The sequence below is a fragment of the Mustela lutreola genome, chromosome 6, assembly GCF_030435805.1.
Source record: "Mustela lutreola isolate mMusLut2 chromosome 6, mMusLut2.pri, whole genome shotgun sequence".
Classification (NCBI taxonomy): domain Eukaryota; kingdom Metazoa; phylum Chordata; class Mammalia; order Carnivora; family Mustelidae; genus Mustela; species Mustela lutreola.
In genome coordinates, this window is record NC_081295.1 from 108,367,037 (window position 1) to 108,392,544 (window position 25,508).

General features: G+C 33.6%; 1 protein-coding gene across 1 annotated transcript in view; it reads right to left on the reverse strand.

Moving 5' to 3' along the window:
• EYS (eyes shut homolog) overlaps window positions 1–25,508 on the reverse strand; it is a 1,683,276-nt gene that overhangs the window by 1,576,245 nt on the left and 81,523 nt on the right. The window contains 2 exon segments of the mRNA XM_059179314.1: window positions 20,198–20,325; window positions 21,235–21,428. Coding sequence (XP_059035297.1) covers window positions 20,198–20,325; window positions 21,235–21,428 — 322 coding nt within the window.

Below are 25,508 nucleotides of genomic sequence, written 5' to 3' on the forward strand. Positions count from 1 at the left end.
GTGAATGGAGGGGCGCCTGAGTGGCTTAGATGGTTAAGCATCTGGCTGGCTCAGGTCATGATCTTCAGGTCCTGGATCGGGCCCCATGTCTGGCTCCCAGCTCAGTGGGGAGTCTGCTTCTCCCTTTCCCTCTGTCTCTTCCCCTGCTTGTGCTCTCTCTCTCCATCTCTGTCTCTGTATTTCTCTGAAATGAATAAATAAAATCTTTAAAAAAAAAAGTGAATGGAACACCAAATTAAAGGACACTGTGTCTCTCTAAAGTAGATACTAGAGATTTTAAGATGAAATAGTACTTTTTTGTTCTTCTTTTTTGAGAGAGAGAGAGTGAGAGAAAATGTGTGTGTGGGCGGGCAGGGAGAGAGAGAGAGAATCTTAAGTAGGCTCCACACCCAGTAGAGAGCAAGCGCGGTGCTCAGTCTCATGACCCTGAGACCATGATCTGAGCCAAAATCCAGAGTGAGGCACTTAACAAACTGAGCCACCCATGAGCCCTCAAAATACTTAAGATTAAGTTGTTACAAGCTGATTTAATAACAAAGTGAATTATATCATATATTAATTATTTAAAATATAAGAACACAGGGTAATTTCATAAAAGAAGGAATCAAAGGTCGTTGACACAGTTTAACTGAGATAAAATTTGTAAAATACTTTAGTAATTCTCTTTTGCCACTGTTCAAAACACAGCCTGGCACTTTCACCTTGTAGAATTAAACCATTCCTTCATTTATGTCAGGAATACCATTCGGGTTTTTTTTTTTTTTTTTTTAGCACCTGCTATGTGCCAGCCACTAGGCTAATTGTTTTAACACTATTTTCTTATTTTCTCATTCAATCCTTATAAACCCTGTGTGATACATATTATTATCACTATATTAAATGAAGGAACAAACTCAGAGAAGTTAAGAGATTTACTTTGGTCCTATCATTAATTTTAGAGCTGTTATTAAAATTAAGTATGGCATTAACTTTAGATGTACTGTATCTGCTACTCCATTAATTAAACCTGTTAGGACATGTTTACCTTACTTCCCTCATTCTGAGGTTCTACCTAGAAACCAAGAAATTACTTCAAGTACCACTTTGTTGTGAAAGATATCATTTTTACCCTTTCCTACTGGGGACAAGGAGTAGCAGGAATAAGGAAGCACCAGAATATTCTCAGATTTTGGCGAGTTGTACTTATCATGTCTCAATTCCCCTTTGAGAGGGAATGAATCAAATTGTCCAAGACCAGTTAAGGACATGTGTGGTATTTGGCCTTATATTATTCTGGAGTATGGTTTTCAAAGAGAAGGATCAGAGCTATAAACTAAGTAACTTAAGTCAAACTCAATTGAGGCTATTTGAAATTTCTCTCTTCTTTTATTTTCCCCTTATCTTTAGCATCTTTCATCTTTACTTGCACTTTTATAATAGAACTAATATTCAGTCCTTCATGAAATCATATCAACAGTTTGCTGAATGAAGAAGATAGGGAGCAGCAATTCTGAGAAAGAAACAAAGCAGAACATATTAATTATGAAAATTGTGCCCAAGTGTAAGCACTCTCACAAATATACTAAGAAGGAAGCCCCAAAACACCATCTATAATACTTAACCCAGGGAGGTTTAAGCCAAAGGCACAGGAAACCCATAATGAGGAAATTTTCCTGTTAAGTTACAGGCTATCAACCCTCCATGCCTAAACTCTTACTTATAGTTTGAAATCTAAGAGTAGCTTTTGAATCCCATATCCTAATGATATCCTAACAACTCCGCCTGCAGCCAGGAATGAAAAGGCTTGAATAGTATTCTTGCTACTTAAGAACTTAAACCAGAGAAAATAAAAACAAAGAAAAATAAATAAAAGCAAACCCTAGAATAATATGGACAGTTTGAGAAATTCTATTATAAAAGTGCAAGTAAAGATGAAAGATGCTAAAGATAAGGGGAAAATAAAAGAAGAGAGAAATTTCAAATAGCCTCAATTGAGTTTGACTTAAGTTAAGCAGTTTATGAATGCAATATAGAAGATAATATGGTGAGATAGTTTATAAATAGGGAGGTGACTTAGTGGTTAACCAAAATTAAAATAGAGCCAAATGAGTGAAGAAAGAAATGCTTTGAAATAAAAGTAGATAGAAATAAAATAAGTTCAACATAAACAATAAAGTCTGAATTGTCACCTCACTCCCCCAAAAATGTCAAAAGTAGTGTATAATTCATATTTGAGAATCTATAACAAAAAGTGAAAAAAAATTTAAAAAATGAACACTTAAAACAATGTGAATGATAATTTTTTAACAGTTTGATAAGGACAAACACACTATTTTATGAAGTAGTCTGTGTGAATATCAGAACATGATAGCTAATATTTAGCAGTTTAAATAATTCTATACATTTTATTATATTTAGGTTTTTTTACCCTTTCTATTACTATTACCAAGGTTTAGTTCTACCTTCATAAAATAAACTATATTGGCCTACTTATACATTCCCTATGACATTACAATATTAAGCAAAACTGATTTTTTAAAGTTTTTTTTACACATGTACAGTACCCAATAATTTTATTTTAAATGAAGACTTAGTACAAAATTACACTGACTACATTTCACATCAAGAGAAAAGTACTACAATTAATAAGGCCAGAGTCATTTATTTAAAAAGATCATGAGAAAGATATTTTTCTGGAATGTGTAATTAAGAAATCAAGAGAAAGAACACAAATATGCAAAAATAAAAAATGTAAAAGGGAATATGAGGACAAATGGAATCTAACAACACTACATATTCCCCAATGCAAATATGCCAAAATGTTTATGTTGAAATATAGATTGCCAAAATTGAATGAAAATAAGAATAGCTGAATAGAACAAAATATTTGGCGAAACAAACTAAAAGATGCTGGGTTTATTTATTTATATGGATGAAGAATTCCAGTTCCTATGAAAGAGATGATTCCCATGATATGTAAGTCTTAAATCTTAGGAAATGTATGCTGGTTATCAGAATTTGGATGCAAAAGCCTCAAAATGTACAATAAAAATTGTTATCACCAAACTCATATTTGAAAATGAAAATAAATATGTTGTATCATTGATACCAAATTCTATTTCTAGGAATTTATCCTGAAGAAATAATCAGATGTAGTAAATATTCATTTATATCCCTATTTCCCCCATGATATTCCAAACGAAGTGCCTACAGAAAGGATAAAACTGCTAATGTAATAGGTCATTCTAGTCCACCGCCTTAGTCTATCACCATTGCTTCCACACGACCAATAATCCAAGGACATTATAAACAAGAAGCCAATTCCTGTCCAAATTGTCCGTTTTTCTTCAGAAACCTTGGTCATCAAAAGTTTCCTGTTGTTGCTGGGGGGAGGGGGGTTGGGAGAAGGGGGTGGGATTATGGACATTGGGGAGGGTATGTGCTTTGGTGAGTGCTGTGAAGTGTGTAAACCTGGTGATTCACAGACCTGTACCCCTGGGGATAAAAATATATGTTTATAAAAAATAAAAAATTTAAAAAAAAAGTTTCCTGTTAAAGAATCTGATTTTTATTGTATATTTAAAAATATATTTTATTTAACTAATTTAGCACCAATTTAGGTTTTGTTTTTGTTTGTTTGTTTTTTTTATATATAAAGTGTAGACTTTGTGCTATCCTATTACTCTTGAACAGAGAAGAAACATGCTCTTCTCAGGCAACTGCAAGTGGTTCTCCATGACTAGAGCTCAATGTAAATAATGAGAGTAGCAAGAGATGAGAGGAGAAAGAGATAATGAAGGAATTTGTTAGGAGTTAGCAATATTCAGAAGGAAGGAATGGGAATGAAAGAAAATAAACAACCAACCAAGTATAAAAGATGAAAAAGTCCTTATATGAATCAGTCCTTATATATAATCAGTCCTTATATGAATCTGAAGACTATGATTAACTTAAATTAGCTGAAGTTCAAAAAAAAAAAAAAAAAAAGTGAGGTTGAGGTGCTTCAGAGGGTCAAAGAATTGTCACATAAACCTTTAGATGTGAAATTAAGGTGAAGCCTTATTTGCTTACCTTCAAAAATGCTTGTTCCCTCCTATTATCTGCCATCCATTGGTATATGTTGGATCATGTAAATACATGGTACTGCTCATGCTACTACTTATCCTTACCCTGTGATCATTTCATAAATTCAAAAATTGCATCACTAGCCTTTCATGCTGGCTCTTCTTCAACAGCTGCCACTCTTCCCAGAACCGTGTGTCAACTTTACTGCCCATACCTTCACTTCTATTCTACCCCAACCATGCCAAACTTCCTACTGTGCATGCCAATACCACTGCAAATGCAGGCTGTTTCTCAGCTTTCCACTGCCCATGGCTTTGCTGAGTTTGCTGATAACCTTTATTACTCAAACTTTTCCTATAAAGTAGCTAGGGAACTGTTCTACCTCCTTGGAGATCCATGTATTTAGAAGATTCTAATAGCAGATGTCTGCATACTTGGGTCCTTTTGGTTTACATATAGCTTTTTAAAATCAGAAGATCCATGGATGAATCTAGGCACTGGTATTCATCTCTACCCTTGGAATAAATACTCCTTTTTGGAGAGAAATAGTCTTTCAGGGTTTTACAGATCCTTTCCTCCTCTTCTTTTTTTTTTCCCCTTCCCTTCTTCCCTTTCTCTCTTCCTCCTCCCCTCCCCTCCTTGCTTCCTTCCTTTCCCTCTTCTGCTCTTCATAGTTCAGAAAATCTCTCCCCCAACTGAAGGGAAAAAAAAAAAAAAAAAGGATAGAAAGAAAAGAAAAGAAATGAAAGGCTCCAAAACATTTACATTCTGTTCATGGTAACCTTCTATTTCTTTGATGTATAGCTAATCACATAATCTTTACTATGTTTTTTTTGGGGGGGTAACCAAGATTAATTGTTTCACCAATCTGGATACTTAATTTTCCCTGTGGAACCTCATATTTCTTCCTCATGATGTCTACCTTCCTTTCCACTAACAATTCCTGAGGTCTTGTTCACATAATTTATTTCTTTTAGTTCTTGACCTTAAATACAGTTTCCTCCATGGATGTCCCATCTGGTTCAGGAGCCCTATTTTAGCACATATTTTATATTATATATGTACCTTGATATTCCTTCATTATCTATTTATAGTCATCTATGTGAGTATATGAACATGTATGTGTACACATGCACATGTACACACACATACATGCACATTTTAATCTTCATTTTTAATCCATATTCCCTTTTTGAGATTTTTATTCTAGTCCATTTTGTATTTAGAAAGAATATTTCCTGTTATCTTCTTAAGATAGATTGCCTGGATAATAGGTTTTCTGATTGTATAAATATAAATATTTCTTTCACCACCCAATATATAGTAGTCATGTGTAAGATTTAGATATTTAAATATTTAAATATTTAAATATTCTTTAGAAAGAATATTTCCTGTTATCTTCTTAAGATAGATTGCCTGGATAATAGGTTTTCTGATTGTATAAATATAAATATTTCTCTCACCACCCAATATATAGTAGTCATGTGTAAGATTTGGAGGAGGCAATATTTTCTCTTGGTAGTCTGTAGATGCTTTCTAAAGCTATAAATGTTATACCACTGTCCTGAAGCGACTGGTGTTGAAAATAAACAATGTGATGCCATGCTGATTACTTTTCCTTTGTAGGTAGATTGTTTTTCCCTGCATTAAAGCTTAATAGATATTTCACTATTTGCTTTTATCATCAATCTAGCTTGGATAGAGTGTTTTTAATACTCAGACTCAGCCTTTGCTCCAGCTCACAGAAATATTCCACAACTTGATTAATTATTGCTTCTCCTCCATATGTTCTTTTTACTCCTTCTAGAGCTGCTATCATTCACATGTTAGATCTCCTTGATCTATTCTTCAAGATACTCAACTTTCTTCATCATGATTCATTAACTAATTCATCCATTAAGCTCTTCAGAAAATAATCCTTGAGCTCCTACTGTAGGTAGTTATTTTTCTAGCCACAGTGCATATTCAGTGAATAAGTTTTTGTTCGTTCATTTGTTTGTTTGTTTTTCCCTACTGGGGTTTATCTTTTAGTGGTAGAGGACAGGAAATAAAGACTTAAATATAGAATATTTCAAGAGAAATGCCGGTTACAGTGTATGGCAAGCACAGGTGGTTGCTGTTTCCCCAAAGTTTGCATCAGGGTCCACTTCATGGGCAATTACTATTTCAGAAGACCGGGATAAATTTAAGGTGGGGTCAAGTATGTAGATGAAGATAAAAGCAGATGCCCATGTAGTTACTCTTTACTTTAAAATACTTTTTCCATAAAGCATTGTAGATTTCTATAATTTGGATTAGCACTTCCCTTCTAATTTTCCACCCATGTTGTTAATTTAATAGTATGTTTTTTAGTTTTAGTCTTGATATGTATATATATCTATGTGCTCTCCTCTAGAATCTTTCACTTATTTGACTACGGTAACCTAATTTTCATGAACTTTTTCTCTTCCAGAGATTCTAATACCCTCAAGTTGTGATTGTTTCATTTTAACTCATGTTCCTCTCCTAAGTCTCTGGCCTTTCTTGCATCCAGTATTTTTCTTTGCTAACTCAGTGTCTTAAGTGCAGTATCCTTCAGTGAATGGAAGGAAAAATTGGGCCAAGAAAGTTGACGCATCTAGAACATTATTCTTCTCCTTAGTGTCACAGATCTGGCCTCTGTCCTTCGTAGTATCATTGAGCAAACTCTCAGTGACAGCCTTGGGTCCTTAAACTCAGAACTTAGTTGACTATATGGCAAAGGATAACAAGAACATTTAAGTAGGTTGATTTTGACCTAGTCAAAGTGTTTATACTGATGAAGTAGCTGCTATAGTCTGGTTATTGTTCTGTTGTTCTTCTGCTAATTGATAAATGCTTCCTAGCTCACAAAGAAAGAGAATCTGCATAAGTCCCTTCTGTTGAGATAGTCAGGGAAACTAAGACCTAACTCATTTTAGCTGCTCAAGGTGTCTAGTAATCATTTTGGTCAAAGAAGTCAGCTGTTTTAAGTATGGGGAGAGGGGAAAAAATGCTGTTCAGATCACCATGTTCCTGGAATATCCAATGTATAATTATATTTTTGTATAAAACTATTGTTTTATAGTAATTATTAAGGTAGTAGGAAACAGTAAATATTTTTTATAAAGATGGAGGGTAAGAGGGTTGTAAATAATTGTGATGAAAATGTTTAAGGTGTTATTTTTAGTGGTAAAAATGAGTTAATATATAGAACAGAGGACTTGAATTAGATACATGTAAGGAAAAGAAAAGGAAGATAATGGAAATAAAATATGTTAGCGGAAAAACAAACACACTCTTATCTTCTCCTTTTCTTTTTCCTCCCAAAGTGATTTCCTATAACTGCCTGAAATGTCTCTCCATTATTGGGCTGCATTTTGTCAATTAAGTCACTATTTATTAGACAATTAGCTGTACTCTATTTCTTGGACAGAGTATCCCAAACTTTGTTGAATGACCTATGGAATACATTCTACTGTTTTAATAAGTGCTAGGCTCTTTGGGGGACAAAGCCTTGAATAAAACAGAGTAATAACAGCAAATTTCATCACCAGCATCTTGACAAACAATTCACATAATGAAGAAATACTGAATGAAAGAAGAAATATATTACTACATATATTTATTTTTAAAGTGTACAAAATTCACAAAATAAAATGAAAATCAATGAACCTACACAATTAGCAAGTTTTTAAAATATATTTTTCAAAATTTCCTTGATATTGGAAATATTGGAAACTTAAACTTAATAAAATTAAAAATAAAATGTTCAGTGCTATTATAAATAATTGGTAAGGAAGTTATTAAAGAAATGTATTACAACAATGAAGTAACCACCACAACAATGAAAATTGAAAATCAAATATTATCTGATTTTTTTTTTTTTTAAGAGCTAGCTTCAAAAATAGTATGTTAACAGTGTCACTCCTGGATTGGGAACATCTTCTTGATTAAAGTTTTCTAGCTGCTGAAATGGCTTTTTCAAACTCTAGACTATTCTAGGAAATGGAAGGAGATAGTTATAAAGTAACTCGAAATAATTTTCTCTGACCCTTTTATCTTGAAATACTCCTATCACTTGTTTGAAGACTTGGAGGAGGTTTTGCTACATATTTTTTTCTGGGTCTGTACCATTGTATTACATGTGAGTTGTAATTTTTGTCACAAAGAAAGCATTATGGTTCACTTTTGTCTTTTTGGTTTCGTAATATATAGATGGAAATTCTGATGCAGAGTTACTTGTATCAATTTCAACACTGTCACGTACCACTTCCACTTCTTGGAAAAAACCATTTGAGTGAGATAGACTTATTCTTAGAACAGAAGCTTTGCAATACCACTATATTCTTGCTTACTGTGACTTGTTAGAGCATAGACAAATGTCTAATTTATACACTCATTTTATCAATTTATTTATTTATTTTTGCTTAAACTGAGTAATTGAGTCATCGTCTGGATTTCAAAACATATGATTCATATTTCACAGTTCCTTAAGCTTTAAAACAAGGTTATTAGAAAAATAGTTGTATTGTCTAATGAAATTTAGCATGATATACTAATTTATAAGCATTATACCATTTTACAAGATAGGGAAGACAATGCTCTTCATTTGCCAGCAACACTGTAACAGTTCCTATTTTACTTTGAGTAAAATTCTAAGACTTGGACTGGCATGCACGGTCTGCAACTGTTCCTATCTCTGGTTTCCTTTCCATTTTCACTACTTTCCCTTGCTTTCTCCAGACCAATTACACTGGTCTCATTAGAGTGATCTCAGTAGGCCAGGGATTGTGCATCATGTACTTCCTCCCTCATGCACTGTCATGGACATTTTTCCTCCTGAGAGTTGCATGTTCCATCACCTCACTCAAATCACTTTACTTAGTAAGGCTTTCATTCTATGTCCTACATATACTTAAATGAGGTCAAAACAGGAAGGTCAAGTGGAAGGCTATCAAACTGTTCCAGATGAGAGTCTTTGCTGGCTTGAACAAGGGTGTTGACTTCATAATGATAAAAATGTTTGTATCCATGAAATGTATTTATGAGAGAACTTAAAGGGTCTGCTAATGATAGACAATAAGTGGGCTGAGATAGAGACAGAGAAATCAAAGATCAGTCTAAAGAACATTAACAGAAAAGCAGGTTTATCCAGGGATTGAAAATCAACCCATTAATTTGGAATATATTAAGTGTGAGATGCCACATTAGACATATGTAAAAGAAAGCGGACCCAAGTTTATCTGATGGGATGGAGAGTTAAACAGGTTTTGTGTTTTCAGATTAATAGAACATAGAAAAAGAGAAGAAAAGAGTTTAAGAATGGATATATAGCTATACTCTGTAAAAGTTAAATGAAGACCAAGGCCAAGGGTGATGGGCAGAGGAAAGAGAATGCAGTCAAATGATTAGAGGTGCCTACTGGTTGTATGAAAAGAGTTACATAATTTTGGTGTTAAAGTACACAAATGAGCTAACTTGAAATACATGAATTGGTGACCAGAGAGCAGAAACTTAAATCAAGATGTTGTAGGGTGTGCAATTACAGGTCAGGACAAATTAGAACATATGACCATGGAAAATTTGCCAAGATCAGGAGGAAGAGGATAAATCATTGCAGAATAATTGTCAAAGAATTTACGTAACCACAGTGGGTGGATTTATAAGGTGGTTATCAAAGACATCAGGGAAAGTGACAGCAGTGGTAGAGAAAAGGACAGCAAGCCAGATGCTAAATTCTTTAGTAGGAGATGGGTGGGACCTGAGAGAAGAAAAGATACTTGAAGAGTAGCCTAGGGAGGAAGGAACAAAGAGTTAGAAAATGGTATAGATGATGTCCTATGCTAAAAATAGATAGGCTTTTCCAGATGGACATTGGGGAGGGTATGTGATTTGGTGAGTGCTGTGAAGTGTGTAAACCTGGTGATTCACAGACCTGGGGATAAAAATATATGTATATAAAAAATATATGTTTATAAAAAATAAAAAAAAATTAAAAAAAAAAATAGATAGGCTTTTCAGGAGGAGAAAAAAAATGATCTGGATATGATAAAGAAGGGCAAAGCTTTCCATATATTTCCTTACCAGTGATACACAGGTTGTGGAGGAAGAACAGTAGCCACCTAAAGATCCTCAGATTTCAGTTAGAAAAAGAAGTACACAAAAGAGACTGTGTGGTATTGGAGAATTTGCTGCTAACAACAGGAGATCCAGAAGGCATAGCAAAAGAGTACTGGATATTAAGAAGTGTTGGATGTTGTGCAGAGAATTAAGTTCAAGTATACAATGGAAAACTTAGAGGTTACACAATATTAAGTCAATCTTTATGCACAGAGGTCTACACTAACTTCTGTCATAATGTTCCATTACTTATTATTTACAGGGAAATTAATAAGTCCAGGACTAATGAAATGAAGGCCATACTGATGTGAACATACGTTCCCAAAATGAAGCAATTAGGGGATTAAATTTCAAGATGACTTCTTTCAATTATAATTGACTTGAAAATATAAAATTATATTAACAGTAGCAGGCTACTATTGATGAGGAAATGTCAATAATATCCTAGATATTTTCCATTGTGATATAGTTTAAAACCAGTATCTGAAATGATAAAACTATGAATTATAATGGACTTTTTTCTGCACTAAATTTCAGAATGATTTATTCAAAATAAGAATTTAGCCTTATAAATATGGCTATTGATTTCAAGCAAAGAAAAACTCAGCAGTCATCTTTTGATATAATTAACTCTAAGAAATTAAGGTTTCCTATTAGTGGAGAGTTACTGAGTGACCAAGTGGAGGCTCTCCATTAATTAACAAATTCTGATTTAAATGTGTGATTGCTATTTTAAAACATACCTTTCAGACTTAATGTGAAAATGTAACTTTATTATATGTTGAAAGGAAATATGTTGACCTATGCATTTCTGTGTATACAATGTTCTATTTCAAAGTCACATTGCATGCTTAATTAGGTTTGCCTGTGACACAAACTGAAAACCCCAATTTTACCCACAGCTGACATGGTGAGACATCACGCAGACTAATGGAATGCTGAAACTGACTTTAAAAAAAAAGTATGTTAATACATTGAATTGACACTTAAGCAGGGCAAGCAGGCTCTAATTGTAACTCAGTGAGGAGGAAAAAGGGAAATTAAAAAAGAAATAAGCTGTAAGAATAAAACAGAGCACCATTAGCCCATGAAATATCTTAGAATTTCAGTGGAAAAATAAAATTTAGAAAGCAAACACATTCATATCATAAAATTTCTGATTGTTTAAAAGATATAGTATTTATGTATATATTTTCCAATATCTAGTTTATGGTCTTTTACAAAGATGACTCTCAATAAATATTTGTTAAACAATTGATTTCAGAGTAGAAAAAATTGATGTAAGAGAAATACTCCATCTGGTTTTATTAACATTTATTTCCTGATTAAGGTTTCCTCACTTTATTCTGGTTGTTCAGAATGTGATTGTCTTTACCTATGGAAAATATTAGTGTCATTGCATTCAGCAAATATCCAAATTGATAAGTGTGTCTTCATACTTGTGAGTGTATGTGTGTGTGTGCGTGTGTGTGTGTGTATGATGGCAATATTAGGAGTGTGGTTCATGATAGTCTTCAAAACCTTTATGTGGTATTATGTTAAAAATGCTTCCCACACTAGTATATAGGGGAGGATTCAGAATCCTGGGTGTCAGGTCACAATGCCCTTCCCTCACTACCTCTACACTTCCATCAGATAGGATGATGATTACCTCTATCAGGGATCCTAGAAAGCCTCACTGGAACTGTGGTCTGAAGTATCTTGGACATTTCTCATAAATGGAATGGGGTTCACAGAGACCTGCCACTTTAGCACTGCCTTTGGAGGAGCTTGCAATGGCTGTCCCCTGAGTTCTGTGAGCTCTGATAAGACCTTGCATCTCTACCCTAAAGCCAAAGCTCACAGTCACCCTACTATGATCTATGTTTGAGGCCATAATGGTTAACCACTTGTCGCCATTTACCCCAGATACTGCAAGAACCCAGAACCTCTCAGGGCCTTCCTCACCATTTTAATCTTTTCCCCCAATCTTTTCTATACACATTTTTCATTTTGACTGTAATCTTTTCAGTGGCGGCTACTCTTTCTCCATTATCCCTCATATTTCAAGGGTTGGATCAGGTAGGTGTTCTTTTTCCTCATTGTGTCTTCAAAGGATCACTGTTACATCCTTCGTAAAAATCTCAGTTATTTGAGGATGATGCCATTAAACCATGCTACTCATATCTCTTCTGATTGCTTTCATAGTTGACCCTCCTGGGCATTCCCTCTAATTCTTTAATGTGTAACACCTGGTTTATTATATCTTTTTCTAACATAATTCCAGTCTTACTTGGTTATTTCAATATCTGCTGAGTTCACCCACTTAAAATCCTTGCTTTTTGGAGGAGGATACTGAGGAAGATCTCAATATTCATCCTAACTTTACAACCTATTCCCACTGTAGTATTCCACAGGCTACCATCATGCATAATTCTTACCCTTCTTAATCTTAAATTCCTTAATATTAATTTCAAGTATTTCATATTCTGCTCAGAGCCTAATTTCTCTTTCCAGTTAACTCCCTCTAGCCCTTTTCTTACCCAACAATTCTCCATTCCTCATAATCCACTGACTCTACCAACACTTCAATGTCTCCCATCCCCTATCAGGTCATCCCTTTAATAATTACCCAAGTTATATTATTACACGGTCCATTTCCATACTCACTTCTTGCATATCCTCAAATCATTTGCCCCATTTCCCTCCTTTATTGTTACCTGGTCAAAATCCAATCCTTGTTTAATTCAACACTCAGGCTATTTTATGTGGGTCTAGGAATAACAACATGTGGTTTGAGGATGTTACACTTGACTATAAATTCATCTTCACTAATTCTTCATTTCAATTAGGATCTCTATTGATATGTATCAGTAATGTATTATATTTCCCTCCTACTCATCCATATAACCATTTCACACCTTCTTATCTCACCTTGCTTCCTATTTCACTTGAGGAATCAATCAGAGGACAGTTTCCAAATGATGACACACCACATATTCAAAGCACCTCTGTAAGTACAAATATTCTGCTTTGCCTGCTATTACAATTGATGTAACATACGCCATCCTATCAAAGCCCACCCCTTTGCTTGTGTACTGTATATCCCATCCTGTCTTGCCTAATATTTTAAAATTACCTACTTGAATGTTCTTCAGCTGCCACTCTATTACTTATATTGCTGATACTCTTTACCGGGAAAACCCAATTCTTTCATTCTATTCACTTCTAAACTGAGTCTAATCAATATTTCCCCCCTTCTTTTTCTCCTCCTTTTTTTGTTTTGTTTCGTTTCGGTATCCCATGTAGGGAATGAATTTTTCTCATTATTCTGTCAAAATGTTCCTTAAAAAACTAAAAACAAACAAAAAACAACTACAAAGCAGCAACAGAAGATTGATTGTCTCCTCTTGCCAATTCCATAGATCAATTTTCACTTACCTCTAACTAGATCTAACCACATACTTTGAAAAGTATTATAAAAGTATAATATAAATATAAAAAGTATATATATATAAATAAAAGTATATATAAATATGTAAAAGTAAAATATTTTGAAAAAATATTTTAAGAATATTTTAAGAATTTTAAGACAATGTCTACCATTGGTAGACAATTGGTAGACATTGTCTTAAAATTCTTAAAATATTCTTAAAATATTTTACAGTTTCTGTAATACCTTTTATATTTTTTCACCTCAATTCACTGACTCCTGCATTTTAGCTTCATATTCCATTCCTTTAACTCTTGGGTCCACAGTCTCTGTCTGCAAGCTTCTCACTTCCCTGTCAAGGCTCACTGTAAACTAATCTCATTCAGTTTCCTGGGTTTAAATACCATCTCTTTGAGGCTAGCTTTCAAATGCATATATGTAGCCTAGACCTCTCCTGTAAAGTAAAAACTAGCATACCAGAAAGCTTACCTTAACATCTTCACGTGGCTATATGATACATCTCAGCTAATACATGGAACACTGATTTCTTGATTTTTACCCCCCTCAATCATGCTTTCCTTCTTGTAGACTTCTCCAGTTTAGAAAATTCTATTCCTAACCTTTCGATGGAGTAAATAACCTTAGGATTATGCCTGACCTCTTTTTATCCAGCCCTTCAGAAAAATACTGAACCTTCTTTAGTGCTATATTCCAAATTGCGATCCTTAATTACCATCATCACTTGTCACCTTAGTGGTGGTGTCGGTCATCACTATCTCTAGGCTGTTTTATAGTAGTAGCCTCTTTGCCGTTCTCACTACTTCTTTCCTTGGGATCACACGGTCAGTAGTCTAGTCTACAAAAGTGAGTCAGTGCTTCCTTAAAACAGTATCTATCTACTAAAATATAAACTTATTAAGAGGATGCTAGTTTGCCTGTTTTTCTTTTCTTCTTCCTACTGCAGTAGAAGAGTTTCTTTTAGTAGGAAAGCTTACGGAACAGCAGGCACTCAATAAATAGTTATTAAATAAGTGAATGAATGAGTCATTTCATTTCACATCCAGAGGAAAGACCTTCCATCTCAGTGGAATCCAAAGTATTTATTATAAGCAAATTAAATAATGACTTAAATAGTTTTTTAAGGAAATGTTCTATGTGTTACATTGGAAAGGGTTCCAGATATAGAAATGATTAAAACACAGATATTCTCTTGAATATGGTATAGAAGAATGGACTTTTCTTTCTTTCTTTTTTTTTTTTTTTTGATCTTATTTATTTATTTATCTGAGAGAGACATAGAGACAGAGAAGAGCAAGGAGCAGAGGGAGAGGGAGAAGCAGGTTCCCTGCTGGGCAGTGAGACCAACTTGGGGCTCCATTCCCGAACCCTGAGATCATGACCTGAGCTCAAGGCAGACACTTAACTGACTGAGCCCCCCTGGCGCCCAAGAATAGACTTTTCGCAGTAATTCAAAATTATAGTCGATGAAATAGTCAACTGTGTTATAAGAATATTTTTTTTTAGTAGGAAATAATTAAAAAATAAACTATGAATAGTAAAAAAGTTAACTATTTAAAATCTGTGATCGAATGGAATTTGGTTTACCCAGATTTTGGCTTTTTAAAATCTTTTCAGTCCTACACTTATTGGTATTTTTTTGGCTGTATCCCTTTGCTAGATTTTCTTACAGTGACAAGATGGCCTCCTATACCTCAGCTACATGCTTCAAGAAAATAATGTCAGTGTCACTATAGAGATTGACTGTTTCACATTCCTTTAAAATCTCCAGGAGGAGGTTTAGTTTCACCCAAGTGCAGACTTTTTGGCAAATGGTTATTTAAATTATCAAAGGGCAAAAAACATGTCAAACTTATTTTAAAACAATTCATTCCCTGTGGCTAACAAAAAAGGGTTTTAAAAAACCTCTCTTTTATTCAATTTGTAGACAGAGGGCAATGATAATAGAGAAGAATGGGAGACAATTCTCTGGTTTCTGTTCTTCCATTTCTGTGTCAAGTCCTGGCGGTTCCCATACCATAATATTCACTCCCAACGAACTTCTTGTCCAGACAGTGCTGACTCGAAAGGTTATGCCACTCTTCTGGTCCTATACCAGAGGAGCTTCTGAGTCTTCGTATAGTTTAAAGTCAAGAAATTCAAAACTCATGTGCATGCAGCTTTCTCTTGTTATCACACTGTAATTATATTAAGAGTCACTGCTGCCTCCTAAAGGGTAGATAAGGATCTGCCTCTCAGCAGCCCACAGATAGGTAGACATCCAATCTGTCTTAATCTCTGAGATCTCATCCCCTTTTGCCTCCTCCAAACACACTTCTGTCTCCTGTTTCCCTAAGCAAAATCCTCTCTATTGTTTCATAGTTTGCAATTCATTATTTTGTTATGTTAGTCACCATACAATACATCATTAGTTTTGATGTAGTGTTCCAAGATTCATGGTTTACATGTAATACCCAGCGCTCCATGCAATATGTGCCTCTCTTAATACCCATCACTACGCCTACCCATCCCCCAGCCCCTTTCCTCTAAAAACCTGTTTGTTTCTTGGAGTCCACAGTCTCTAATGGGTTGTCTCCCCCTCTGATTTCCACCCCTACCTTCACTTTTCCTTGACTTCTATCTGGGTCCTACTACTGTGCTGCACAATCAGCAGGTCAGAGGTGAGAAAAGAATAAGGTCAGATATTTATTTCCCCTACTTCGTCACCACTAGCATGTAGGTTGGTAGTAACTGTTTATTGACATAAGTTCATAATTCATGTCAGAATGTTCTGTCCTACACTTCCCTCTCACTTCTACTAATTGCAATCTTAGCTTTCCCTCTCAATAGTATGGAAAGGAAATAGCTCCCCACTGTTTCTAAACTCAGGATGATTAATCAATCATTGTTGGTTTCCCTTAGTCCTTCTCAAATCCTTTAGTTTTTTCATTCACTATTTCTAGATTACTCTGAGTGAAACATTCCTTTTTGGGCAAAGCCATAGCTGGTTTCAAGTATTCAGAGAAACTCCTCAAGCATTCTTCTAAATAATTACTTTCATTTTCTGCCATCACTGTATCCCACAATCTATACTTTATTTTAAAAATTTTAGCCAAGGGGCACCAGGGTGACTCAGTCATTTAAGTGTCTGTCCGCAGTTCAGGTTATGATCCCAGGGTCCTGAGATCACCCAACGTCAGGGAATCTGATTCTCCCTCTCCCTTTGCCCCTTCGTCTCACTTTTTTTCTCAAACAAAAAAATAAAATCTTAAAAAAAAAAAACTTTAGCCCCCCAAAATAAATAAATTATGAAAATTTTAGCCAAAGTATTAATACCTCAATCAAAAATTCCTCAGTAATTTCAGAAAATTACCAAAATTAAGTTCTACCTATCTGATGACACCAAGACATCAATTATCCATTTTCTTTTTCCAAAAAATTCTACTAGCATTCAGCTTGTTCCCAGTAATGCCATTTATGATGGCTCACTACCATTACTTATTGCTCTTAAAAATAACATATTTTTATGCTAAGTTCATAGACACCTAAAGGTTTCAATAGTCTAGGTGTTAAGGGAAATGCTAGTTTATAAACAGTGGTAAAACTTAACTCGTTTCTGACACTTTGCTGTGGTCACTTAGGTACCAAATTAAATTCTCATAACTAATGATTTACACTATTTCTTTTTTTTAATTTTTTTATTTTTTATAAACATATATTTTTATCACCAGAGGTACAGGTCCGTGAATCACCAGGTTTACACACTTCACAGCACTCACCAAAGCACATACCCTCCCCAATGTCCATAATCCCACCCCCTTCTCCCAAACCCCCTCCCCCCAGCAACCCTCAGTTTGTTTTGTGAGATTAAGAGTCACTTATGGTTTGTCTCCCTCCCAATCCCATCTTGTTTCATTGATTCTTCTCCTACCCACTTAAGCCCCCATGTTGCATCACCACTTCCTCATATCAGGGAGATCATATGATAGTTGTCTTTCTCTGCTTGACTTATTTCGCTAAGCATGATACGCTCTAGTTCCATCCATGTTGTCGCAAATGGCAAGATTTCATTTCTTTTGATGGCTGCATAGTATTCCATTGTGTATATATACCACATCTTCTTGATTTACACTATTTCTCAAGGAAGTAATTTTGTTTCAGTTCCTCTCCCATTTCATCATAGGAGTTTAGATCCAGTCCATATATTTAAATAGATAAATTGATACCATCATCAGTATTCTATTCTCTTCACTTAATTTTACCTCTTCTCAACCCCACTTTTCTTTTTTTCCCCCAAATTCAGAATATAAGAGCAAAAGCTTGGGTTGAAGTGTATGGATGTAGGAGGGAACTAAATGTAGGAGGATTTCTGCATCAATGCTATTTGAGCTCAGCTCATCTTAACCAGTAACTCTTAAGTATGGTGTCCAGAACAGCAACATCAGTATCACTTGAGAATTTGTTAGAAATGCACATTTGTGGAATCCCTACCCCAGACTGATTGAATTAGAACTATAGGGGTGGGAAATAGCTGTTTGTGTTTTAAACACCTCTTCAGGAGATTCTAAAACAGCTAAAGTCCATTGCAGCCAAAGTGTGAGAATCATCGATCTAGAAAAAAACACACTTTTTAAGATAGCAAAACACAGATTTTTTAAAAACTTTTTAAAAAGGTATTTAAATTGAAGGGCTTTCATTTTTCTCTTTATTTTCAGTCATTCCCTTAATTTCCTTTGGGATAAGAAAAAGAGACTCCAAGACTAATTTTTTTTGTTTGTTTTTTGGTTACCTTTTCAACTTCATACTTTGTTAATTTATATTGATTATGTCTCTATAATTTCATGTAAGTCAGAGGTGGAAATGATTTTTACTGTCAGGGATGAGTTTAATGGGTGGGAATCTGGGTGCTGGAAATTCTGCTCCTGTGTTCCACATCTGTATGATATCATTGATTTCTGAGGCTTAGGTTTTCACTCATCATTCAAATTGGACTTTGTTATTTCTGCCTTGTTGAAGCAGTTCTGTGTTTACTCTCTTTTCACTTTCCTTTTATTTTACCTTCTGTTAATCAATGGTCTAATTTAACCAGAGGAGGGTACCATGTTTTTAGTTCAGTAGATTGGAGATGAGCACAATGATTGCCAAATTCTTGAACAATGTGGTCATTTCAACAATTAGAACACATGTAGTGGGGTTCACGTTTATTTTGTAAGTTTAATTCAAACTTGTCACACTAGCTTACCTATGTGACATATTCCATCCATCCTAGAGAAACCTAACTGGAATTTTTACAACATCCATCCAATCTAGCACAAGCTTAACAAAGCATTCTAGATTGAACGTCATCATTTTAAAATTAAATCTATTAATTAATAACATAACAATCAACAGGGAGTTGGCAGTAATGCCTCTGGTTATATAGTTTTCCTGTTGATAATGAAATTTAAAACAAAGCCTTCCACACCATCAGAATAATGCTAAAAATAAGGGCCAATAAAATCATCATACTTAATAAAAATAAAATAAATATGTATGTGAATATATATTTATATATTTACACAATGCTATCTATATTTTTAAATGTTGATCATTTTTCTATGTATATTTACAAATATATTTGCACTATAAGGCTCAGAACTAGAAGTTATAAATTTAAAAGTCAGTATTTTTAAAGGGATAGCAATTTAATTTATTGATAAATTAATATAAGATTGAATGCATATACAGATTTGCCTGGACTGGTTAGAACTTCCAAAATATTGTTGTAATGAAGACGCTTCTCCTCATTTTCTTTTGAAAATTTCACATTTTAAAAGCTTAGTGTGTTTTTAAACTTAGAAATTAATTTCCTTTTGAAAGTGATAAAAATACTGTCCTTGGTACATCTGTGATATGTATGCATATTCTGTTTCTTTTCAGTATATTCAAGGCTTTCCTGTACCACAGCTAATAATTTTTGGCTTTTATGAATATTCTAACATTTTGAGGCTGTTTACTGCCCTTCAGTAATGCCCAACAGAACTTACTTTAAGCAGCCAGATAAAAGTCAAGCAAGTGTGAAGAGTACAAATTGTACTTCCTAATGGTGTGAGTAACTATCTATAAAGCTATTTGAAATGGACTAAAATTATAGGCCCAGATAACTAGGTCACTTCTGTCATTTACAAATGGCTAACTTTTAGCAAATCCTTATTTAAATAAAGCAGTATTTCCTAAAATCCTGCCTAAAGACTCTAAAAAAACTGTCAACTGAGGTCTGCAAATTGAAGCAAGAGACGGTTTACTCTATACTCTCAAAAGATAATAATAACATTTTCTATGTATAGTAGACATACTTACATTTATCTCTTCTTTATAAACCTTTAATTATTATTGTTATCCTAAATATCTCCATTATGAAACAAAATACGTTTTACAACTTTGTCCAAATTATGCCTGAGGATTTCTTAGTTGTTTTTTTTTTAAACTCAAACACATTAAATGTTTCTACTTCAATTTGAAGTAGAATATTAGATGCCGTTGAATAAAATTTAAGCTTAAAAGAGAACATCCTTTTATTTTTGTCCACATGGCTTTAAAACTCATGTATTATTTGTTTAAAAATAGGAAAGTAATTAATTATACCTGCAATGATACTCCTCATATTTCGTACATGCAGTATTATTCTTGCAAGGAAATGACTCACGTGGTATTTGAAGTTGTGTCTTACAAAGCTTGACTGTAAATATTGCTGAACAGATGTACGTAGTACTCTAAGAAAGATCAGAAAGTATTTTTTACAAAAGTTTTTGGATACGTCAAAAGTAATAAAAAGATTCTTACTTGTAGAGGTATGGAAACTATTTTTATAAGCATGTAGAAATTCCCTGTACAACACTATGAAAGAATCTGTTTTCCAAATTATCACAATGTCCCCATCTCACACACTTTTCCTACCACCTGAATTCAATACTCCTCTGAGAATTAGGAACTATCCTTCCCACCACCTTGAATGTAAAAAGCAGGCTGTGACTATGGAGAAAGGGATGCTCTGTGATTTTCGAAGCCCTGTTTAAAAGGCCATATAATGTCTGCCTAATTATCTTGGGATGCCTGCTTTCAGAACCCAGCCACAATGATGTGAGGAAGCGTAGGCCTTAAAGAGAAGTTATATTTAGCATTCTGGGTTGATAATTCCAGTTGATGGCCCAGCTGATAGCCAGTATCAACCATAAGACATGTGAATTAGGAAGACTTTAAGATATTAATATAAATTTTTAATACAAATGAAAAATGAATCTTACTAAAATAAAAAGATAGTAAGTTGTGGAAACGTTTACATTATTTCCTGATCTTATTTATGTAAATGTTAAATTCAAATGTCAAAATTTAAAAGTGTCTAAGAAAATTAAAAATAATTAAAAATAAAATTTTTACAAAATTACATTGTTCATAAGGAGAAATTTCAGCAGAAGAACAAAAAATGAAACTGAAGTTTGTTTGTAATTGGGGTTTGTATTTAAAATAGGAAAACATGAAAATCAACAAATGAAGTATCTTTTCTGATATTTCTGATTTTGAAATTTTTAATACGTTAATGAAAACTTGAATTATATTTGTACTTTTCAGATAGTATGGCGATAGTAAATATATATAAATCACTTTCTTAGATTCAGACTTACATTTGGAATATGAGTGTTGTCTGCATCATTCTGACATAGCTTTGATGAACATTTGTACACATCAGTTTCACAGTTTCCATCAAAAAATCCTTCTGGGCATTCACAAATGTAAGCAGAGCTTTTATTTTGGCAAATACTCCCTTTCCAACAAGACTGAGAAATATAACATTCCATTGACTCCTCACAGGACGCACCTTAAAGGATCACACACACAAAGAACATATGAACATAGAATAGCAAAACTCATTACAGAGGTCTCCAGAATTTATTTAAAAAAAAAAAAGATTTAGCATGGCATAATTTATGTATCATAAAATTTACCCATTACAAGTCTATAATTCTGTAACCTTTGCAAATGTGTAGAGAGATCTGACCATCAGCACTATTCAATTTTAGCATATTTCCATTAGCCAAAGAAGAGCTCTTTTAATTGTCACTCTTTGTGTCCAGCCACAGACACCATTAATTTTTCTGTCTCTATATATTTGCTTTCTTTGTGCATTTCATATAAATGGAATGGTACAATATGTTGTCTCTTGTGTTTGGTTTCTTTCGCTTGAGATAAAGTTCTTAAGAATTTGTCATGTTGTATCTTGTATCAGTATGTTACATGTAATTCACTATGTATACATTTTGTCTATTCCTTTATCATTTGGTAAACATTTGGGTTGTTTCCACTTTTTAACATTTTTTTACTGAGCCATAAATGACATATAACATTATAGTACTTTTTTTTTTTAATTTGGTAGAATTCCCCTCTGAAGCCAACATTACATTGTTTTTAGTTTTTTGTTTTTTAAAGATTTTATTTATTTATTTGTCAGAGAGAGAGAAAGAGAGAGAGAGAGCAAGAGAGTACCAGCACAGGCAGACAGAGTAGCAGCAGAGGCAGAGGGAGAAGCAGGCTCCCCACCGAGCAAAGAGCCCGATGTGGGACTTGATTCCAGGATGCTAGGATCATGACCTGAGCCAAAGCCAGCGGCTTAACCAACTGAGCCACCCAGGCATCCCCAACATCACATTAGTTTTAAGTGTACAACATAATTATATATGTGTGTGTGTGTGTGTGTGTGTGTGTGTGTGTATGACGATCACCACTATAAGTCTAGTTAACATTCATAACCACACATAGTTACAATTTTTTCTTGTGATGAGAACTTTTCAGATCTACTCTCTTGGAAACTAACTTTTATGAAATGAATTCATGCACAAGTATTTGGGTGGATATATACTTTCATATCTCTTATAAAAATTTCTTTGTGAAGTGTATGGTAAATAGCTGAGTAACTTTTTAAGAAACTGCCAAACTGTTTTACAAAGCGGCTATGCCATTTTACATTCACATTAGCAGTGTACAAGATATCCTGCCTCTACCCATTCTTGCCAACATTTGATATTGCCTATCTTCTTTATTATAGCTGTTCTAGGGGTGTGAAATCATATCATCTGTGGTTTCAATTTGCATTTCTATGAGCAACAATTTTGAGTACCTCCTCCTTATTTATTTGTATAAACATTTGTATATCTTCTCTAATGCCATTTCTTTTGGTACATGTAGACTGTAAACATTGTATTATTTATTTTCTTAATATTGAGCAACAAGTGATTTTTGTATATTCTGAATACAATTTTATCATGAAAAACATGACCACAAATACTTTGTCCTTTTCTTGCTGGGACTTTTCATGTTCTTAGTTAGTGACTTTTTTTTTTTTTTTTTTAAGATTTTATTTATTTATTTGACAGACAGATCACAAGTAGGCAGAGAGGCAGGCAGAGAGAGAGAGGAGGAAGCAGGCTCCCTGCTGAGCAGAGAGCCCGAAGTGGGGCTCGCTCGATCCCAGGACCCTGGGATCATGACCTGAGCTGAAGGCAGAGGCTTTAACCCACTGAGCCACCCAGGCACCTCTTAGTGACTTTTTGACAGGAAAGTTTTAAGACCAAATTACACATATTTTTTAGTTTCATTAAATACAACTTGTAATGTTTTCTTTAATAGATTATGCTTTTAGTGTCACATAAGAACTTTTTGTCATAAAGGTAATAAAAATTTTCTCTTATTTTTTTTTCAGACGTTTATGATTTTAGTTCTCAGATTTAGAACTCTGATCAGTTTGAGTTTTTTTTTTAATTTTTTGTGTTTTGTTCTAATATGGTGTGAGACAATGAGTTATTTCATATATATTTTTATTTTAAATTAATTAATGTTGAAATATAATTGCTCCAGTAATTTTTTTAGAGATTGCCCTTTGTCCATTTAATTGCCTTTTTTACTACTTTGAAAATCAACTGGCCATAAACATAACAGTTTTTTTCTGATTCTCATTTTTGTCCCACTGGCATATATACTTATCTATATGTAGTAAAACACACTATCTGCATAAATGGAGTTTGATAGCAAGTTTTGAAATTAGGCAGTCATCCAATTTTTTTTCTTTTTTTGTTGTAGTTGGTTTTTGTTTTTGCACTTCCACATAAAATTTTGTATGAATTTGTCAATTTCTACACAAAAGCCTGGTGGAAAAGTGATACATATTTTAATGAGTCAATGGATAAAATTGGGAATAATTGTCATATTAACAATATGAAGTTCCAATCAATGAATATGAAGTATCTCTTCATTAGTTTAGGTTTTCTTTCATCTTTCTCAGCAAAGTTGTGGAGTTTTCAGTTAAAGTCTTGCGTTTAATTAACTAAATTTGTATCAAAGCATTTATTCTTTTGATATTATTGTAAAGGAAATATCTTATTTTGATTTTATAGATTTTGTTGCTAGTATATAGAAATGCAATTAACTTTAGTATGTTATCTTGTATTCTGCAAACTTGATTAATTAGTCCGGTAGTCTTTTTTTTTTTTTTTTTTTTTTTGATTCCTTAGGATTTTCTACATATGAGATATTGTCACATGTTAATCAAGATAGTTTTACTTCTTTCTTTTCAACCTGTATATTCTTTTGTCTCCCCATCAAACAATCTGGGACATCCTGTACAATGTTAACTACAAAGGATGAAAGAGGACATCACTTTTGTTTTCATTCAAAAAGGAAAATTTGTCAGCTTGACATTATCAGTATGATATTAACTGGACAATTGTCATAAATATTTTTTATCAGGTTGAGAGAGATTTTTTTTAATTTGTTTAAGTTTTTATAATAAATGTGTGTTACATTTTTTCAAATGTTTTTTCTATCTATTGAGAGTACTGTATGGTTTGTTCCTTTTTTTTTTTTTTTTTAGTAACATAGTATCAAATTTATTCATCTCTCAGATGTTAAACTAATTTTGCCTTCTGGGGAAAAACTGCATTTTGTCAGAGCACAAAAAATAGTTTTATATGTTGCTGGATTGGATGTACTCTTATTTTATTGAGGATATTCAATTTATATTCATAAATTATACTCGTTTTTAGTTTTCTTGTCTTGTGCTGTCTTTTCCTGGTTTTAGTATGAGAATAACACCAGCATCATAAAATGAATTAAAAAGTATTCATTTTACTTCTTTTCCTCCTTTTCTCTGTGAATGGTTTGTAAGGACTTGTACTAATACCTTCCTTATTTGCTAGGTCTATACAGGTTTTCTATTTCTTCTTGAGACATTTTTAGTAATTTGTGTCTTTCTAAAATTGTCTATTTAGTTTAGTAGTCTAATATGTTTGTATAATGGTGTTCACAGTATTTCCTTATGATCCTTTCATTTTGAATGATCACTAATAATGTGCCCACTTTAAACACTGGTTTTATCAATGTGTGCCTCCCCTTATTTTTTCTCAGTTACTCCAACTGAGGATATATTCATTTTATTTTTCTAAAATATCAAAGTTTGGTTTCATTGATTATTCTCACAAGTTTTAGTGATTTTTCCATTAATCATTTCCTTTCTTTTGTCTGTTTGTGGTGCAATTTATGTTCTTTTTCTAGTTAGTTAAGGTAGAAGCTGAGAATATTGATTTGAGACCATTTTTTTTCATTTTTAAAGATTTTATTTATTTATTTGAGAGAGGGAGATGGAGAGAGAGAGAACAAGCCATGGAGAGGCAGAGGGAGAGGAAGAAGCGACCTCCCCACTGAGCAGGGAGCCCAATGTGGGGTTTAATCCCAGGACCCTGAGATCATGACCCGAGTCAAAGACAGATGCTTAAACACTGAGACACCCAGACATCCCTCAAGATTTTTTCTTTTTTAAAGTAGGAATTTAGAACTATGTATTTCCTTATAATCATTGTTTTAGCTACATTTAATAAGTTTTGATATGTGTGTATATGTGTGTGTGTGA